General features: G+C 31.7%; 5 protein-coding genes across 8 annotated transcripts; 1 reads left to right on the plus strand and 4 right to left on the minus strand.

The window, feature by feature from the left end:
• The first annotated feature begins 30 nt into the window (after positions 1 to 30).
• On the plus strand, positions 31 to 8,466 carry LOC124494328 (uncharacterized). Of its 2 annotated transcripts, none has more exons than XM_075732071.1 (12): positions 31 to 494; positions 578 to 786; positions 863 to 961; positions 1,023 to 1,127; positions 1,179 to 1,277; positions 1,338 to 1,449; positions 1,508 to 1,593; positions 1,665 to 1,862; positions 1,948 to 2,046; positions 2,197 to 2,491; positions 2,562 to 3,089; positions 8,281 to 8,466. In XM_075732071.1, exons 1-11 carry the CDS (start codon positions 380 to 382, stop codon positions 2,822 to 2,824), a joined length of 1,680 nt encoding a protein of 559 aa, XP_075588186.1. In that variant the 5' UTR covers positions 31 to 379; the 3' UTR covers positions 2,825 to 3,089; positions 8,281 to 8,466. The 2 variants fall into 2 exon arrangements, with proteins under 2 accessions (XP_075588186.1, XP_046913458.1); XM_047057502.2 differs by having other exon boundaries at positions 2,562 to 3,082.
• LOC142597606 (uncharacterized) lies at positions 3,084 to 8,192 on the minus strand. Its single transcript, XM_075732061.1, is given in 4 exon segments — positions 3,084 to 4,902; positions 4,904 to 5,342; positions 5,448 to 6,459; positions 6,760 to 8,192. Coding segments are annotated over 4 exon segments (4,002 nt in total). The 5' UTR covers positions 7,705 to 8,192; the 3' UTR covers positions 3,084 to 3,296.
• On the minus strand, positions 8,426 to 13,359 carry Tbc1d8-9 (TBC1 domain family member 8/9). Its single transcript, XM_047056634.2, is given in 9 exon segments — positions 8,426 to 9,504; positions 9,506 to 10,999; positions 11,060 to 11,265; positions 11,329 to 11,745; positions 11,817 to 11,950; positions 12,009 to 12,269; positions 12,343 to 12,394; positions 12,455 to 12,566; positions 12,641 to 13,359. Coding segments are annotated over 9 exon segments (3,675 nt in total). The 5' UTR covers positions 12,685 to 13,359; the 3' UTR covers positions 8,426 to 8,549.
• A 147-nt stretch (positions 13,360 to 13,506) lies between these two features.
• Positions 13,507 to 16,499, minus strand: LOC124494038 (sorting nexin lst-4). Of its 3 annotated transcripts, none has more exons than XM_075732069.1 (3): positions 16,363 to 16,499; positions 15,610 to 15,751; positions 13,507 to 15,477 (listed from the first exon to the last, which is right to left on the minus strand). In XM_075732069.1, exons 2-3 carry the CDS (start codon positions 15,689 to 15,691, stop codon positions 13,826 to 13,828), a joined length of 1,734 nt encoding a protein of 577 aa, XP_075588184.1. In that variant the 5' UTR covers positions 15,692 to 15,751; positions 16,363 to 16,499; the 3' UTR covers positions 13,507 to 13,825. The 3 variants fall into 3 exon arrangements, with proteins under 3 accessions (XP_075588184.1, XP_075588185.1, XP_046913134.1); XM_075732070.1 differs by lacking the exon at positions 16,363 to 16,499 and adding an exon at positions 16,041 to 16,142; XM_047057178.2 differs by lacking the exon at positions 16,363 to 16,499 and having other exon boundaries at positions 15,610 to 16,190.
• A 261-nt stretch (positions 16,500 to 16,760) lies between these two features.
• LOC124494042 (ubiquitin-ribosomal protein eL40 fusion protein) lies at positions 16,761 to 17,516 on the minus strand. The gene is made up of 3 exons (XM_047057182.2): positions 17,235 to 17,516; positions 17,063 to 17,165; positions 16,761 to 16,994 (listed from the first exon to the last, which is right to left on the minus strand). Exons 1-3 carry the CDS (start codon positions 17,413 to 17,415, stop codon positions 16,901 to 16,903), a joined length of 378 nt encoding a protein of 125 aa, XP_046913138.1. The 5' UTR covers positions 17,416 to 17,516; the 3' UTR covers positions 16,761 to 16,900.
• Between the last annotated feature and the right edge of the window lie 40 nt (positions 17,517 to 17,556).

Below are 17,556 nucleotides of genomic sequence, written 5' to 3' on the forward strand. Positions count from 1 at the left end.
TTCATTGATCCCATATTATTAAACCGACTATGCGCGAATTCATTTTATTTTATTCCATTCTTTTTGATTCTATTCACAATTATTATATGGCATCTATTTGGTTTATTGAAGTATACAATATTCTACAGTGTCAATAATATCATCATATATATGCTGTTGGTTGTTGTTCCATAATCTCACAAAATAATTTTTCTGTGTGTGTGTGAAATTCGACAATCCAAAACATTGGCATAGAATGTGTTGGTATATTTTTCTTTTGTAATCGTTGTAGTCGTAGTTTTTGAAAATGATGATAATTCTTATTCGATAAAAAATTAATTGGCCATCATCATATCATTCAATCAATTGGATCAATCATCATTCAGTTTAATGATCCAAAATGGATGATGTATCATCATTGAATAGTGATCGTTCTAAACGATTATCTGTTATATCAAAAAGAACAACCAAGTCCGATACATCATTACCGTTGTCAAATTCACAGATTTTAAAACGTAATTATTACCTTGTATTTGAATTTTTTTTCATTTTGATTCATTCATTCATTGCTTTTTTTCTGATGATTGATTTTTTCCAGCTGAAAATATACCCGTCGACCTACTTTTACAAGAAGCTGCCATGAAAAATGATGTGACGGCAGTTAAACAGTTGATTGGTTTGGATATCGATTTGAATAAAAAATCACAGCTTGGTCGATCGCCAATCCATTGGGCCATCATCAACAATAATACTGAAATTGTAGCTTTGTTGATCAGAGCAAAATGTGATATCGAAGCTTCGGATAAAGTAATTTTCAATCAAATCCAATAGATTAAAATGATTGATCTAATTTTTTTTCGAATGTTTCAATAATCATTTAAAGTTCGAAATGAAACCAATTTTGATGGCCGCCATGGTCGGTAATCTAGAGATGGTTAAAATGTTAATCGAAGCTGGTTGTAATTGTCGTGTCATGAACAAGGTATTAATATTTATTCATTACGAAAAATGAATGATTTAATTAAATTGTTTCTAATTTTTAGAAACATCAAACCGTATTACATTGTGCAGTAAAACATGATCAAAATGAAATATTAGCATTTTTACTTGACAATGTGACTGATATCAATATCAACGCTGTGAATGAGGTAAATTATTTTTATTCAAAAGTTATTAAACTAATCATTAATTATACTTAGTCATGGCAAACTAGTCTAATGATGGCTTGTATCAATAATAATCTGGAGAATGTGGACAAATTAATTTCGGCTGGAGCCGATGTCAACATGAAAGACAAAGTAAACAAAGAATTGAAAATATTGTCTAAAATATATCTAATTTTTATTTTGATTCAACAGCAAGGTAGAACAGTAGCACATTGGGCAAGTTTCAAAGGATATCATCAAATTTTAGATCGTGTTCTCAAAGCTGGTGTCAAAGCCGATGAAAGAGATCAAGATGGTAAAACTGGTAAGTTAGACATTGGAAATCATAGCAATTTACATTCAAATTCAATTTCATTTGACAGCTCTACATTTATCTGCCGAATATGGTTTCGAAAAAACATTGAAAACATTAATCGAACATAATTGTGATATTTTCATAACCGATACGGTCTGTATCTTCGACATTTGGCCCTAATAGTTGATTTATTTGTTTCATCTATGCATTTTTTCCAATTATAGAAAGGACGAACAGCATTGATGATTGCGGCTGCATTAGGTTATCTAGAAGTGGTGTCCATATTGATTGAACATGGTGCCAATCCAAATTGTAAAGATAAAAATGGTAATACCGCATTACATCTATGTGTTATGGGCAATCATTCTCGTGTAGCACAATTTTTGATACGTAACAAAGCCGAAATCAATGCTTATAACAATGTAGGGTGGATTTTCTTTTTTTTCCTCTCATAAAAATGAGGTAAAACTAATGTTTCCATTCATTTTTATCATCTATTATCAATAGCGAAAACAAACTCCTTTGGTGATAGCAGCCGAGCTTGGCCATACTGAAGTTGCCGAAGTATTAATCAATCACAAAGCAGATTTGTTTGCCACTGAAAAGGTATTGTTTGTTGCTTTTGTTTTGTTCTATTTCATCTTGCTATTGAAATTGATCACTGACCCTGACAATGATATTTTCAATTGTAATTTGCAATAATAATTTCATTTTGTCTCTTCCTGCAAAAATATTTCATAACATAATGAATAACAGAGTGGTAGAACAGCTCTTTATATTGCATCGCGTGGAAGTTTTCAAGCCTTGGTCGATATGCTCATTAAAGCAGAACGTGAACAATTTTTCAAACTAGATTCCAATAATCAACCGATTCAATCAACAATTGAAAAACAAACATCATATGAATTGCCAACAGAATTGGAGAATCAAGAAAGTGCACGATTAGGACATATTCGTAAAATGTTATATCATCTATCTAGACATCATCTAGAATCGAATGATTGGAAAAAATTGGCACGATTCTGGAACTTTACCGAAGAACAAATTAAAGGTAATCATTGAATCTAATTTTAAATGATATTTCAACTGAACAACATAAAATTCATCAATTTTTACAATAGCAATCGAACATCAATATACGGGTAAAACTAGCTATAAAGATCATGCATATCGAATGCTATTAATATGGTTACATGGATTATCATCAAGTAAAGATCCAATGAATGAACTATATGATGCATTGATATATATCAATAAAAGTGATGTAGCTGAAAAGATACGAAAAAAAGCGGAAGAAGATAGCTTCTATCATTATAGCCGTTATAAATGTCGTTGTCTACCAGGGATACCATCAACTGTTTGTCATTATTGCTCCATTACGTGATCCATTCAAACTTGTTGCTTGTTTTTTTTTGGACAATTTTTTTTCCTGTTATTATTTTTTTTTGTGCACCGAGTGTTTTTCAAAATATCTATTTCTCTCTCTCTCTCTATTTCACTCATCATCATTGATAATTGTTCCAATTTTGATTTCGATTTGATAAAAACAAACAAAAAAACAAAATTTTTTTTTTATCAACATTATCACAGATTTTTTTTTTAATTCATTGATTTTGTTGAAAATGTTGTTGTTGATTTTATAGTTTATTGTTACAATAAAAAGTTATAATCTTTATTTCTGAAAAAATGAACAATAAATTTAGTTTATAATAGTTAAAAGAAAATTTGGTAACATACAAAGTGTTGGGTTAACATTAATAATTTTCACTTGGATCAAAAATCACAAAATTACAAGAAAAGCATAAACACACACAAAATGATTTTCACATCAAAAAGTTCGATAAATGTGCTTTCGACTATTCAGCCATATTCACAAACAATGTACCGCAACAATTCTCCCGCCGAGAATGTGATATCCAAACCAAACGATTCGTTGGTCTCCACAATTCTGTTCCATTAATTCGAATTTTTACAGTACGACATATGCCATCAGAACCATTCTTGACTTCCATTACTTGTCCAATAGGCCAATTAGAACGTTTAGTCAGATATTCAGGCAACATTAACCAATCACCAATTTGCACATCAGTCGATTTGTTGGTTGACATTCGAGCCAATTTCTTCAGGTATTGGGACATCCATAATTTGGCAACTTCTTTGACAAATTTTGATCTCTCATTTTTCATTTCCCATACGTTGTCCATATTATTTTCTTGATTTAGATTCATGGTACGACCCATCCATAGTTCAAAGGCAGAGAAAAAACGGCCATCATTTTGTATTATCGGTCGTTGGTTAATAACAAATTCCACGTAATTAAAATTTCGTTGCAAAGAAAAAAGTGAACGGGCCTTTTTTGGCAACATTTTCAAGCATTCCTTCACCAATCTAATCATTCGTTCGGCTGCACCATTCATCCAAGGCGCCAATGGTGTTGACGTTTTCCAATTAACAGTATTTGTTTGACCAGATAGGGCCAATTTATTCAATTTTTCACGAACAGCCATAAAATTGGTTGCGTTATCCGACCACACTTCCGTCGGATATCCAACTTGATTCCACACGGTTCTCAAAGTATCATATAACGAATTTTCGGACAAATTTTCGAGAACACTAACTTTAACCGCTTTTGTTGTTCGACACATAATAACGATTCCATAGCATTTTTTACCATTTGCAATAGTTAACGGTCCAAACGCATCCATCATTATACATTCAAATGGCTTCATGAACCGTTTCTGAATTTCATGTAATGGTCCCAGTGGTTGTTTAATTGCATTACCTCGGATCATTCGGCATAAGACACAATCATTAATTATTTTTCTCATATGACGATTAGCATTTGCAATTCGAACTTCATTCAAAACCATTGCTAATGACATTTCACATCCACGATGAAGCGATTTTTTATGTGCCAATTTCAACATTTCGTTAGCCAGAATTGTATTTTTTGGAATCCATATAGGGCGATTTTCCAAATCTCTTGACCAATAATGCAACAGTCCATTCTTATCGACCAAATTATCTGCGCGTTTCAATTCACTACGTTGGTAAATCAGGTATAAGGTATGTAGAGCGCTAAAATGAGGTTTTCGGTCGGTAGCACTTTCCATCCAATTCAAACATCGTTGTATCCATTTTGTCATTTTTGAAATCACACCGCATTTGTCCATCCAATTCCGCACCGTTTGATCAGGAATCCATGTTTCTCGAATGGTACAAATCAATTTCGTTACAACAGGTTCACTGCTATCAGCGATCATTTTATCAATATCGATTTCATATGGTTTGACGGTAATATAACGTTCAGCGTTACATCCTCTCGAAAACAAATCAGCAGGATTAAGTTTACCACTTATGTGCCGAAACTTAGCATGAATTTCAAACCCAGTCATTAGAATCGAGAGCAATCGACGTGCAATCGAAATCTGAAATTCATTCGGTGACGATTTTAATCGATCAAATTTGCGAATCGGTAAAAATTTCAACTTCGCCAACATATTTCAAATAATCAACAATACGCGAGGTGGCTTTAACGCCTTCATATAATGCCAATAATTCCAAATCGACGATTGTTCGACCACGTGGAGATATTTTAGACTTTCCAAAAATCAGATCTTTTCCCAAATATATGGCGTAACCATAACCATCAAAACTTGCATCCACGAAACATGACACTTGCCTTTGATCTTCAACATAACGGACAAATTTAATTTCATTCAATTCACTTAATCCAATCGTAAGATCGTTGATCTTGGACACAATTTCTTCGTCTAAATCATCATCCCAATCCTTATCCTGGATTGTAGCAAATTCTTTACGAAATAATAATTTCACAGGTTCACAAAATCCTAAAGGATCAAATAGTTGACCAATAAATCGTAATAATTTTCGTTTCGTATCAATTTTATCAGGGATTTTCCAATTAATATTCAAATAATCATCGATACAATTCCAAACCAAACCAAGCAATTTACAGCTTGACGATTCGATTCCAAAACAATCACGAATAAATGTAGAATTCGAGACCATTTTATGTAGAACAAAACCAGACGATTCAAACGATGATTTTGCTTCATTCATTACATTCAACAACAAAGATTCTGAATGAGATACGGCGAGCAAATCGTCCATATACATAGAATTTTCCAAAATACTTCGTGAATTCAACGACATGTTATTAATAATGGTTGACACAACTTGCGTCAATATTGCTGGCGCACTAATAACACCAAATGGCAATACAATCATTTGCATTATCATCAATTGATTACTTTGATTCTTCCATAAAAATCGTAAATATTGGCGATCAGATTCATCGATAACGATTTGTAAAAACGCCTTTTGTAAATCACCAATACAAAGAAACGGAGCCATTCTAATTCTCACAAGATGAGGCAATGTATTCAAATTCAATGATTCACCTTTCCAAAGCAAATCGTTCAATGAATTCCAACCGAATGACGCATTCAATACAATTCGAAACTTGGTAGTCGCGGCATCAGGTCGTTCAACTTCATGATGTGGGATAAAATACCCATCTGTTTCATTAATAATCTCGGCATGATTATTTTCAACAAATTTCATTAATTCAGATTCATATTGTTCCAAAAGACCTTTTTTGCTCAAACGAGATTGCAGACGATCAAGATGTTCAACCGCTTTATTAAAATTATTCGGTGGTCTTTTGCTTGAGAAAAACGGTAGCTTAACTTTAAATCTACCATTATCCAATTTTTCTATTTGTAAATTCATTTTTCCATCATCAACTTCTTCAGGACAATCATTTTCATTCCAATTTACAACACGTTTTTCATTTCGTTGTTCAATAACGTTGATCACTTTCATTGATTCAAGATCTATATCGCCAAACACGGTATGCCAAACACGGTGACCATCACGAAATAATTTGGCCATGTAATCTCGACCAACAATAACATTGTTTAATGGGACACCATCAGAAACATAGGCCTCTATGTTTGATTTGCCATCAGGATGCGTTATAACTATATCAGCAACCTGTTCGACGATTCGGGACATGGATTTTTCGAATCCACAAATCTTTATCGGTGTGACTTTACGCCGGCATTCTAAAGGAGCCAAATTGCTGGCAACAACTGATACGTCAGCGCCGGAATCTATTAGTATGTCACATTCATTTCTGCCGATACGGCCACGGAATTTACCAATATTAAATCCAGTTGAACCACGCACGACGTTCATGTCCGCGGTAGCCACAGTTTTTACTTCAGTTTCAGCAAAATTTATACCATGCAATGATGACGGATGATTGCTATTACATGATGTACACTTTATTACGTCCTTTCGACGGCAATCCATTGATTTGTGTCCAGGCCATAGACATATATGACACAAACCTTTATCAAATACAATTTTCTTTTTATCGGAGCTGGACAATTCACTTTTACAAACGGTAGCCATATGTCCAGGCTTATCACACAAAAAACATTTCTTCATTGGGTAAGCCATCACAGATCGAACAGATGATACTCTGGGCTTTGGTTCAACATTTTTCACAGATTTTGCCGACAACTTAAGCTCAGCATTATGTTGTGCCCACGTTAGGGCATGGCGATGAGCCTTTTTAACCCGTTCCACAAGATCGTCCAACGATTGACATTCAGCAATGATTTTTTCTGATTCTTTTTTCCAAAATTTATTGGCAATTTTCCAAACTATTTGGGACGTGTTATCGACATAACGAGGACCCAAGTTAAACATGGCATTCGCAAATTCTTCAATTTGCGTTTCAATCTTTCCAAGACCATCGGTATCGTATTTGTCCTTCACATTGGTCATTTTCAGTATCATCGACTGGATGTACATATTTATGAGCTCAGGATCTTCGAATTCTTTCGACAAGGCTTTCCAGCTCTTTTTTATATCCATTTTTTGGGTTTCGCATCGATCCCATATCGAAGATGCTTTACCTCTTACAATACCGGAAATGATGATTCTTTTTGAACTTTCAGAAATATTTTTCCGTTCAATAATCAGCGATTCAACACGACTTTTGAACGCTGGCCATTCAGCAACATTATCCTTAAACGATTTGATTGAATTTACAATTTTGTAAATCGGTATATCATTTTTCGCATCAGGATTGGATCCACTAGACGAAACACGATCATCATCATCGAGATGACTACCATGAGTACTTCTATCATCATTATCAGCATCAGATTCATTTAGATCCACGTCATCATCACCATCATCATTATTCAATAATTCATTGATTAACATTATTGATCATTGCCTTCAATATATCGTCATATTTTTTCCATAATTCCAATTCATCTTCATCAAGTCCAGCCGTACGATTTTCGAATTCTTCGTTCAGTTCGGACACCAGTTTTCGATCAAACTTTTTCGATTTGAAAGATTTCGTGATTTTTGCTTTAAAAACTCGATCGGACAATTTATCCATGATTCAATAATCCAAGATTCAAATTCAAACGATCAATTCAATAAATTCAAAATTCAATCCAAAAATCAATTCGATTCAATAAGATATTCAATAAATTCAATTCAATTCATACAAATCCAGGCCAAATTACTTTAAATAAAAGAAACTTGTTACAATAAAAAGTTATAATCTTTATTTCTGAAAAAATGAACAATAAATTTAGTTTATAATAGTTAAAAGAAAATTTGGTAACATACAAAGTGTTGGGTTAACATTAATAATTTTCACTTGGATCAAAAATCACAAAATTACAAGAAAAGCATAAACACACACAAAATGATTTTCACATCAAAAAGTTCGATAAATGTGCTTTCGACTATTCAGCCATATTCACAAACAATGTACCGCAACAGTTTATGTATATAAAATGATGATAAACATTTTTATTTGTGGGTTTTTTTCTCGCTTGATGTTCACATGTTTTTCTTTATTTGTGTTTTCTGTGTGTGTGTTTGTGTGTACATATTATGTGTGATGTTTTTTTCCATGAAATTCTTATAGCAAATAATCGATTAAAAAAAATCTTTTATAAAAAAAAATTATATAACATTTTTGTATATGGAAAAAAAAATTCATAAAATATTGGAATATAACCGATGATGATTTGAAATGTGTCCACAAATTATTGACTTGCGGCTGCTTTATTGGTTGATAATGTTTGAATATTTGATGATGAATTTATAAGACTTGGTGAACGATCAAAATTTTCTGGATTTTTTATCTTAGCCATTACGATTGTCCAATCGAATTTTTTCTCAAATAAATCAATTAATGTTTGTTCAGTGTATAGAATGCTTGAAAATTGTTCAAAACTAATTTGCCAATTTAATGGTTCATGATGATGATGATGATGATGATGGTGTTGTTGTTGTTGTTGATTAACACTTGTAGTGTCCGTCGTAGTTGTTATTGATGACGATGATTGTTCATTAGTTATTTCTTTATTATTTTCAACAATAATATGTTCACTTGAACAGCTACTGAAACTTTTAATGGATAAATCATCAAGTTTCAGATCTTCTTCGCTAATCGTTTGAAAACTATCATCCGATTTTATTGTTTCTTTGTCTTTCTCACGTTCGGCAATAGCCATCGATGTTAAATAACCATGACGAAGAAGATCATTACCAACCCGTGCAATACAATCGAAAATATATTGTTCATTGGTTTCATAGGCAAAAATATCGTACATGGTTTTCCATAATTTAATAAATTGCATTTCTTTCATATTTGGTAATTTTTGAAATGGCATTTCATCACCATCTAAATTATTCATGATATTCTGTTGTTGTGATAATGTATAAGTGATGCTAGTAGTTCGATGTAGTTTAGTAATGGGCAATAAATATAGAAAAGCAGAAAGTGTGAATTCTTTCTGTGGTTCTTTCGGATGATCATCTTGATCATTATCAATTTCTACAAGATTAATTTGGTCGTCTTTGGATGATTTTTGTGGTGAAATTTTGTCTTGAAAAAACTCCATCGCTTCGGATGCGGTTTCTACTTGATCATTGGATTTATCATCAGTATGTTTACTATTATTATCATCATTCATGTTTGTTGTTCCCATTTTCAATATCTAACAAGTGTATGGCGTATAAAAATTTCAGCCGTAGTTCCACATCAGCCTTGATGAAAATAACCATACAGAATAATAGTTGATATGCACCGATTGAACCGTGATGATTTTCATCAAGAAATTGAAAAACACGGCTAATCAAATTTTCAATATTATCACAATTCCATGGAACAAATTGAATAAAATAGCAACGAAATTGTTCAATATCGATTTTAAAAGAATATACATCATTCTTTTCCAATAATGTTGTTGAACTAATTTGACCCCAATATTGTTGTTTCAATTGTTCTTCTTTCAATACCATATACATGCTAAATATTTCTTCATAGGTCAAATAATGAGCAATAATCGGAATGTTTTGTAATGTACGAATAGTATTTTTAATTGAAGTTTCTTCCAAATTTTGAACCACAGTCATACGATGTTTAAGTCTTAATTTTTCAATTTGATTGGCTGTTATAAAATTAAATTTACTATAAGATTCATTGATCAAATCTTTAATGTCGGTCATTTTTTGGCTAGCACGTTTACTAGCTGTTCCATATGAAAATGAATGTACCATATGTGGTACTTTGGCTTCTGGATTGACAATATTCTCCAGATAACCACTAAGTACAGTCATAGCTTCACCATCATCTTTACATTTTCTTAATGCTTCTTCATTTGCATTCAATATTCGTAATGCAATTTGAAAGACGACTTTAGCCCCATCATAGAAAAAATAATCAACAATATTGATAGCCGATTCAAAAGGCATGACACTTGAGAATATGGTCAAAAACCACGATAATGAAATCATTGGTAAAATTCTCAAATGTAATAGTTGATTATAAAGTTCAGGTAAATGATCTTTAACCAATTCTTCTAAAACTCCTTGATCCACTAAAGCGCCTATAACTTTTTTGTTATAATAATCGGGCAACAGACGTTCACATAAGGCAACCAACAACCAAAAGGCATCTTCTTCATTGGCGTACAAAAGAAAAACGGAAGCAACAATATTCATAGCTTGACAATAACCAATGTTTGGATTTCTATGAGCATAGGCTTTCAACACTCTTCGTAAAGCGTTGATGCCAACTTCAGATTGAAAAGCTGGATGTTCCGGTAGTGATCGATGAAGGTCACGTTCAATCTCGTCCGAAGCAACATTCTGTACAGCCATAGAATTTTCCACCAGTTTTTCATAATAACCAGGATTTGTCTCTTTTTCATTAATAGCTCCGGAATAAAGAAGCCATAGTTCATTTCTAAGTTCGTCTGGAATTCCTTGCAATATAAGATCACGAGTTTTGGCCACACGATAACAGGTTATTCCACGGCCATATTCAATAAAATGCAATTGCCATAGATTTAATTTAACAGATTCTTTAGCCTCAGTTTCGGGTGATACATTGCCAAATGAGAATTTCTTATTTAGAGCCGGTTCAATAGTAAAGGAATATGATCTGAGAGTCCGATTTTCGCGACCAAGAACATCAAGCCCTTCGCCACTAGTTTCAAAAAAAAAAATTAATTTATTACAAATTGATACTATTCAACGTTCAAATTACCTTTTAGTGTGATCCAATCGAGCCAACATATTGACAATTTTACCAATGAGAAAATCTCGATCTTCAACGTGATCAAAAATGATATTAGTTTTACTCAACGTTATTACTATGGCTTTGTTCCAGACAGGCCAATTTGAACTGTTGTCCAATTTTTCGACCGAACGAATCTCACGCATTGGAATGATCAATGATAAAAGGCTTAAGACCTGCAAATATTTTCAATTATGAAAATTCAAATATAAACACCACAAACTATTGGATAAACCTACTCGACTCTCGAAACAAATGTAATTATTTGATAGATACATTTTGCCCCAAACATGTTGTTTATTGTATGGCGTCCATAATGTACATGGTAATGTTCCATCGAGTTTTTCGTCCATTGGTAAACGGAATGTAATTTTATAATTTTCACACATTGCTCTAGCGTCCAAATCTCGTTTAAGTATTTTCAATTTTTTGGAAGCACCACGTGAATATTTCGGTTTATTATTTTGTTCATTATCGATAGTAAGTAAATGTTGTTTTTCATCCGAAATCAATGATTTCATAGCAAGATTAACCAATTGTTCCATAAGTGAATAAACTTCAACAGCTCTGAGAAACATTGAGAATAGATATTTTTTTGTTCGAGTGATTACCCGTATGCTATTCGGAAAGAAACGTGGATCATCAATTTCAAGATGCTGTTTTTGATGAAGAAAAAAAATCCTATTAATCCATTGAATGAATGAATGAATATTGATGAATAACTTACCTTGACATCAATCCATTTGGTTATGATTTTGATTTCATTACCAAAAATATTGGAATAGAAACATAAATGATTGATGCTTATGTAAAGCCATCCTTGTCGTGGAAATGAGCCTTTAAAATAACTGCAATAATAATCTAAAAATATTGAAATTAGATTATCATTTTCAAATCAAGAATCATCCATATAGCTTACAATTTACAAGTTTTTCCTCTTCAGGCATCGAAAATAATTTGATAAATTTAGAAACAGATGAAATAACATCCTTGGAACTTTGAACATCTGTTTCGGTAGCATTTTGATCGATGATCATCTGCAAAAGACTTTCAATTTTACATTTAATAAAATCTGTTACATCGGCATCATTTTCAAAATTTGTCAACGTTGGCATCAGATGATTTTCAATGTATTCCCAATCTTTGAGAATTTCGGCAAAACTAGATGATGCAGCAATAACTTGAAACAAGAGAGAAAAAAAAACTGATTAGCTGAAAATCATTTTTTATGGAAAAATGAAAATCAAACATACTGTATGTTGTATCAGAATTGGAAATTTGATGCAAAATCCTAAATGGCAAGGGCTAATAAAATTTTTTTTAATATCACAAATTCCATTGTCAATCATCATGAGAAATAAATACTTTTGTATCGAAAACCGAATCGATTGTTCCAACCAAAAGTGAAGAGAAACCTTTCGTTCCATGACCTAGACGTCTTTGTAGTACAAAATATGGATTGGCACGTTCGGTTATCCTTAAAAAGGTATGAAAAAGAATTTGTTAATAACATGATTGGCACAAAGAATCCAGAAATAAAATAAAACTTACCAAAAAGCATTTGCAACGACAACATTTTCTAGTTTGACCCACATGTTGATTCTAAAGCGGTGTTTGATAAATAGATTATGAGACAATAACACAATATGACAATCAATGGACGATTGGAAAAAAAAATCACAATGAATATGGAAAATCGACTAGGACGATGACTTTCACATTTGTGAATTCGTTGAAATGAAAAAAAATTGTTTACAAATTTATCATTGACCATTCAGTTATAAAAAAAATGAATTCAATTCAATGATAATATGGTTTTTCCAGTCTATTCATCGTTTGATTCATATCGTTCATAGATTCTTTGATGTTTAAAATAATAATATATCGACTGTTGTCAATGGCAACATTAATCATGCAACTAAAGGCAACAAAACAAACCAAACTAAATCAAAAAAAAAACACTGCACTAATTTAATGATAATGATGACAACGGCTGACACTCTATAGCCAATGTATGATGATCCAATAATTATCCAATGAATTAAACTAAATTTTTTTGGAAAAAAACATAAATAACGCAAAAAAAACAAAATAAAAATATCGTCAAGATTTTTCTCGTTGTCTTTGTTTGCTGATCGAAGAGAGGTGTTTATTCTTCTGATCATCATAAACATCAAAAAAATAAAAAACCACCATTATCATCAATCGACAAGCTGCAGCAACAGCGACATCATCATCAACATTAGCAACAACAACAACAACAACAACAAAAACATCGAGACAAAAAAAAACCACAATTTCAGTTAACGACAGAGGGCGTCCACACATTTGGATTAAATAAACCGCTCGAATTACAAATAAAAAAAAACGTTTTTTTTTCATTTATTGCAATATAACAAATACATTTTACAATCATATTATCAATTGTAGAATGATTATCATGATTTTATTATCAATTTGTGTGAGTTATTATGTAAATGATATATGCATAAAAGATTTTCTGTAATAGGATGTATATATAAAAAAAAATATATATAGAGAAAAATAGTGATTGTAATAATATGTAAGCAAATAATTCATATAAAATTCATGATAATTAATATAATTATTATAAATTATAATTAAAAAATAAAATCTTGGAATTAATAATGTTGATTGATTGATTGATTGAATTGAATTGGTATGGGTTAGATTTTGAAATTTTGTTTTGATTGTCCGGCAATCAAAATTATTCATTCATTGAGTAGGTGGAAACATTTGTAATGCATTTTCAATGTTGACAACAATTTCTTGATATAATTTCAATTGGCCAGTTAGAAATTCACGCATCACTTTATTCAAATCATTGATTCGTTCCTGTTCAAAATGATTCATTTCAGCAATTGTTGCATAAGTGACAACATCGGCACGTTTTTCAATACCCATCAATGATTTATCATCTAATCGTCCTTCATCACGTGCTTTTTTATGTTCACGTTTTTTATTAATCGATCCTTTATACACTTGATATATTTCCGGCCATGCAGTCAATATTCCACGATATTCATGCATCAGATTTGATAATGGAACAAAACCACGGCAATCTTCTTTTTCGAATAATTTTCCAATAGTTTCATATGTTTCACTAGTGTTGTTTACTGCCTGTATCAAAGCACGATTAGCTGTACCATCTTTTGTTGGACATGTTTCGAATGCTTCACTTAATGTACTGAATATGCTGCTCATTTTGGAAAATTCACGTTTATAAAATGATTGATAACGTTTGATCATCTCTTGTGATAAATTATAAGTATTTTTCATCGATTCATCTAATTTACCAATAAAACGTGCAAATTGTTCAACTTTAGGATCAGTATTCATATCGATGGTCGCATTTTCTGGTATTTGAATCGTTAAGAAAAACATTCCACCAACAAGTTCATCTTTTTCTGCTCTTCTTTTACCATTTTTCCATTGTTTTTCATCTTTACATGTAATAAAATGTTTCCATACGGTCGATTGACAGAGAACTGGATGGCGACAAATTCTTTCCACCCATGATTGTAATTGTTTTCTTCGATTTTCAATAAAATCATCTTGATAACGACCGGATATTTGTTTATCCGGCAATGATGGTATCGGTATTGTAGTGAATTTATCCTGTAAACGTTCATGTAGCCAATCAAAATGTTTATATCTTCGTTTCACGGGTATGCCCGTATCTGATGGTGTTAAACGATAAGCGATAAAACTTTTCAAACCTTTCATTTTACTTTCTTTTTGGGGTTCTTCCACCCTCACAGTTACATTAAAATAGGTTGGTGCCCATTTTAATTGGCCATCATCATCGAAAACAATATGAATTAGATCATTTTGATTAACATTATATGTTTTCAAACCAAGTATATAATCTTCACCACCTGATTTAACAAAATGGGAAAATCTATTTATGCTTTTCTTGATCGATGGTTGACCAATTTTATTTCCATAATTTCCATGATGATTACCATTGTTACCAATATGGATTGGAGCTATTTGATTCTGTGGAGGATTCGTTGGTGAGTAATCAGCAGTAAATTCCGATGTTTGACTATCATCATCGTCATCCCAATCATCATCACCCCAATCAGCATCATCAGCTTGATCATAATTATTATCAACATTATTAAATTGTTGTGGTGGTTGACTGGTTGATTCAACATTATTATTATTATTATTCATAGCTGTTCCAGTAGGATTCACAAACGATAACATTGTCGGTTTTGGATCTTTTGATGGTGCAATCCAGGCATCATTAGTAGCCGGAATTGGATCAGCGACAGGTGAAACATATTCAGCAGGAAAAAGACCTTTTTGTCCACGAGAATTAATACCTTCCCACCATCCTTCACCAATATCTTGACGTGTAACTATGTGAAAAAAAAAATTTTTTTAGAAAAAAATGGCTAAAAATTATGATGAATGATTTTCATTGTCTTCTTCTTCTTCTTGATTGATTTTTTTCTTCAAAGACAATCTAAAAGACAAATATATCAAATTACCCGTAATCATTTCATCTTTTGTGATGGAAATTTCGCCAGTATCAGGCTGTGCTTGAAAATCATAAAGTGCAATTACTTTCATTGTTGTGGACGATTATTATGATGATGATGATGATGATGAAATGAAAAAAAAATGAAAACACTGTTAGGGGATGAAATAAAAAAAAACTAATCAATAAAAAAAATGTTCTGACGATGAATCATTTAAAATATATGTATTTCGATTCTATTTTAATCGATTATCATCATCATCATCATCATCAATGAGTAAAGAAATAATTATTATATATTTATTGTTTATTATTTGTCGAACACTAAATCAATATATATCATCGAATATCGAATAAAATGATATGATTCTGGATGATTTGACAAAAGACATGGCAAAAAAAAACAAAGACAAAAACAAATAATAAAAAAACATCACCAACACCCACAATCAAATTATTATTATCATCATCATCATCATTTGATACCACTGCATCACAAATCACACAATATCATCATCATCATTAACAGATGAATGAATGAAATGGTATGCATGTTTTGACTCATTGATCGACACACACACACACACACACAAAACACACACGCAGAAAAAAAAACAAGACGTAATTATACGCAAGCTAAGGCTCTACATACACACATATTGTATTTGCATGCATACAATATATACATTTTCTATATTGTGACAACAAAAAAAAAAAAAATTTCAAATTCGAATAAATTGTTGACTACAATTATCATCATTACATTATTTGGAAAAATGTTGATGATTGGAATTTCGTTTTTCTGAATTTTTTCTCATTATAATCTTCATTTGGACAACATCATTCAAACACGTTTTTATGTAGTTTGTTGTTGGTTGTCGTGGTTTTTTTTTTGTTATCATTCACTGCTGTGGATAATTTTTTTTTTGTTTGTTTGTTTGATGTTGATGACGTTTTTGATATTTGTTTGGTTTTCGAATGTTTTGCACAATGAGGATATGTGCGTGTTGTGGACAATTTTATGGAAAGAATTTCAATTTCCTATATCCATGACATTTGCCAATCGATATATATTTTGTTTGAATTCTTGAAAATTGTATTCATGTTCAACCATGACTACAAGAAATGTAAATTCTATTAGAATAAAAATGAAATTCTACGTTTTTGTTTGTTATCCAAAAAACATTTTTTCTTTATTTTCATCATATTTTTAAATAAAAGAGAATTTTTTTTAATATTCAAATATATAATGAAAATAAGACAGGATAGATCCATTGCAGATCAGAGTTCGATTATTAAATTTAACGGATCTTCTTTTTCGGTCGAATATTGTTCGAATGGCCACATTTACGTTTTCGGCAATTGGTAGCTTTTGGATGAAGTCGTGCATAACATCTATTCGATAGAATTAAATTTGATGATGATTGAAGAATTGAAAAATAAAAAGCAAAAAAAATACTCACTTTCGACAGATCATCTTGTCGCAATTATATTTACGAGCCAAAATCAAAAGACTTGGTTCAATAACACCACCACACAATCGTGAAACAAGATGAAGAGTAGCATCTAAAATGAATAAATGAATAAAATAATTTAGAAATATAATTTACTAATTTACAATTACACCATACAAACCTTTGGAGATATCATAATCATTCAAACAAGTTTCCAATTGTTTACCACCGAAAATAAGACGTTGGTCTTCGACCGGTACACCTTCTCGTTGTTGGATTTTAGATTTGATCGAATCGATTGTTTCGAAACGATCAACATCGATCGAAATGGTTTTGTCAAATGTTTTTACAAAAATAAACATTTTTTTGGCGATTCTAAAATTAATTCAGAATAAAAAAAAATCCAAACGAAAAGAAAATACAGACTCACACACACAAACACAAAGCCGGAACTCTGTTATAAAGCAATACAGAGAGAGCAGCAACGTGTTCACTGTATGGAT

This window comes from Dermatophagoides farinae, chromosome 6 (genome assembly GCF_024713945.1).
Source record: "Dermatophagoides farinae isolate YC_2012a chromosome 6, ASM2471394v1, whole genome shotgun sequence".
Classification (NCBI taxonomy): Eukaryota; Metazoa; Arthropoda; class Arachnida; order Sarcoptiformes; family Pyroglyphidae; genus Dermatophagoides; species Dermatophagoides farinae.

Excerpts from the sequence above, each read along its gene's own strand:
- LOC124494328 (XM_075732071.1), top strand. The coding sequence starts at position 380 with ATGGATGATGTATCATCATTGAATAGTGATCGTTCTAAACGATTATCT. Across the intron at positions 2,047-2,196 it reads ATTTGTTTGCCACTGAAAAG|AGTGGTAGAACAGCTCTTTA; the intron begins GTATTGTTTGTT and ends AATGAATAACAG. Across the intron at positions 2,492-2,561 it reads TACCGAAGAACAAATTAAAG|CAATCGAACATCAATATACG; the intron begins GTAATCATTGAA and ends TTTTTACAATAG.
- LOC124494038 (XM_075732069.1), bottom strand. The coding sequence starts at position 15,691 with ATGAAAGTAATTGCACTTTATGATTTTCAAGCACAGCCTGATACTGGC. Across the intron at positions 15,478-15,609 it reads AAAAGATGAAATGATTACGG|TTACACGTCAAGATATTGGT; the intron begins GTAATTTGATAT and ends TTTTTCACATAG.
- LOC124494042 (XM_047057182.2), bottom strand. The coding sequence starts at position 17,415 with ATGTTTATTTTTGTAAAAACATTTGACAAAACCATTTCGATCGATGTT. Across the intron at positions 17,166-17,234 it reads TGATTATGATATCTCCAAAG|ATGCTACTCTTCATCTTGTT; the intron begins GTTTGTATGGTG and ends TATTCATTTTAG. Across the intron at positions 16,995-17,062 it reads GACAAGATGATCTGTCGAAA|ATGTTATGCACGACTTCATC; the intron begins GTGAGTATTTTT and ends TCTATCGAATAG.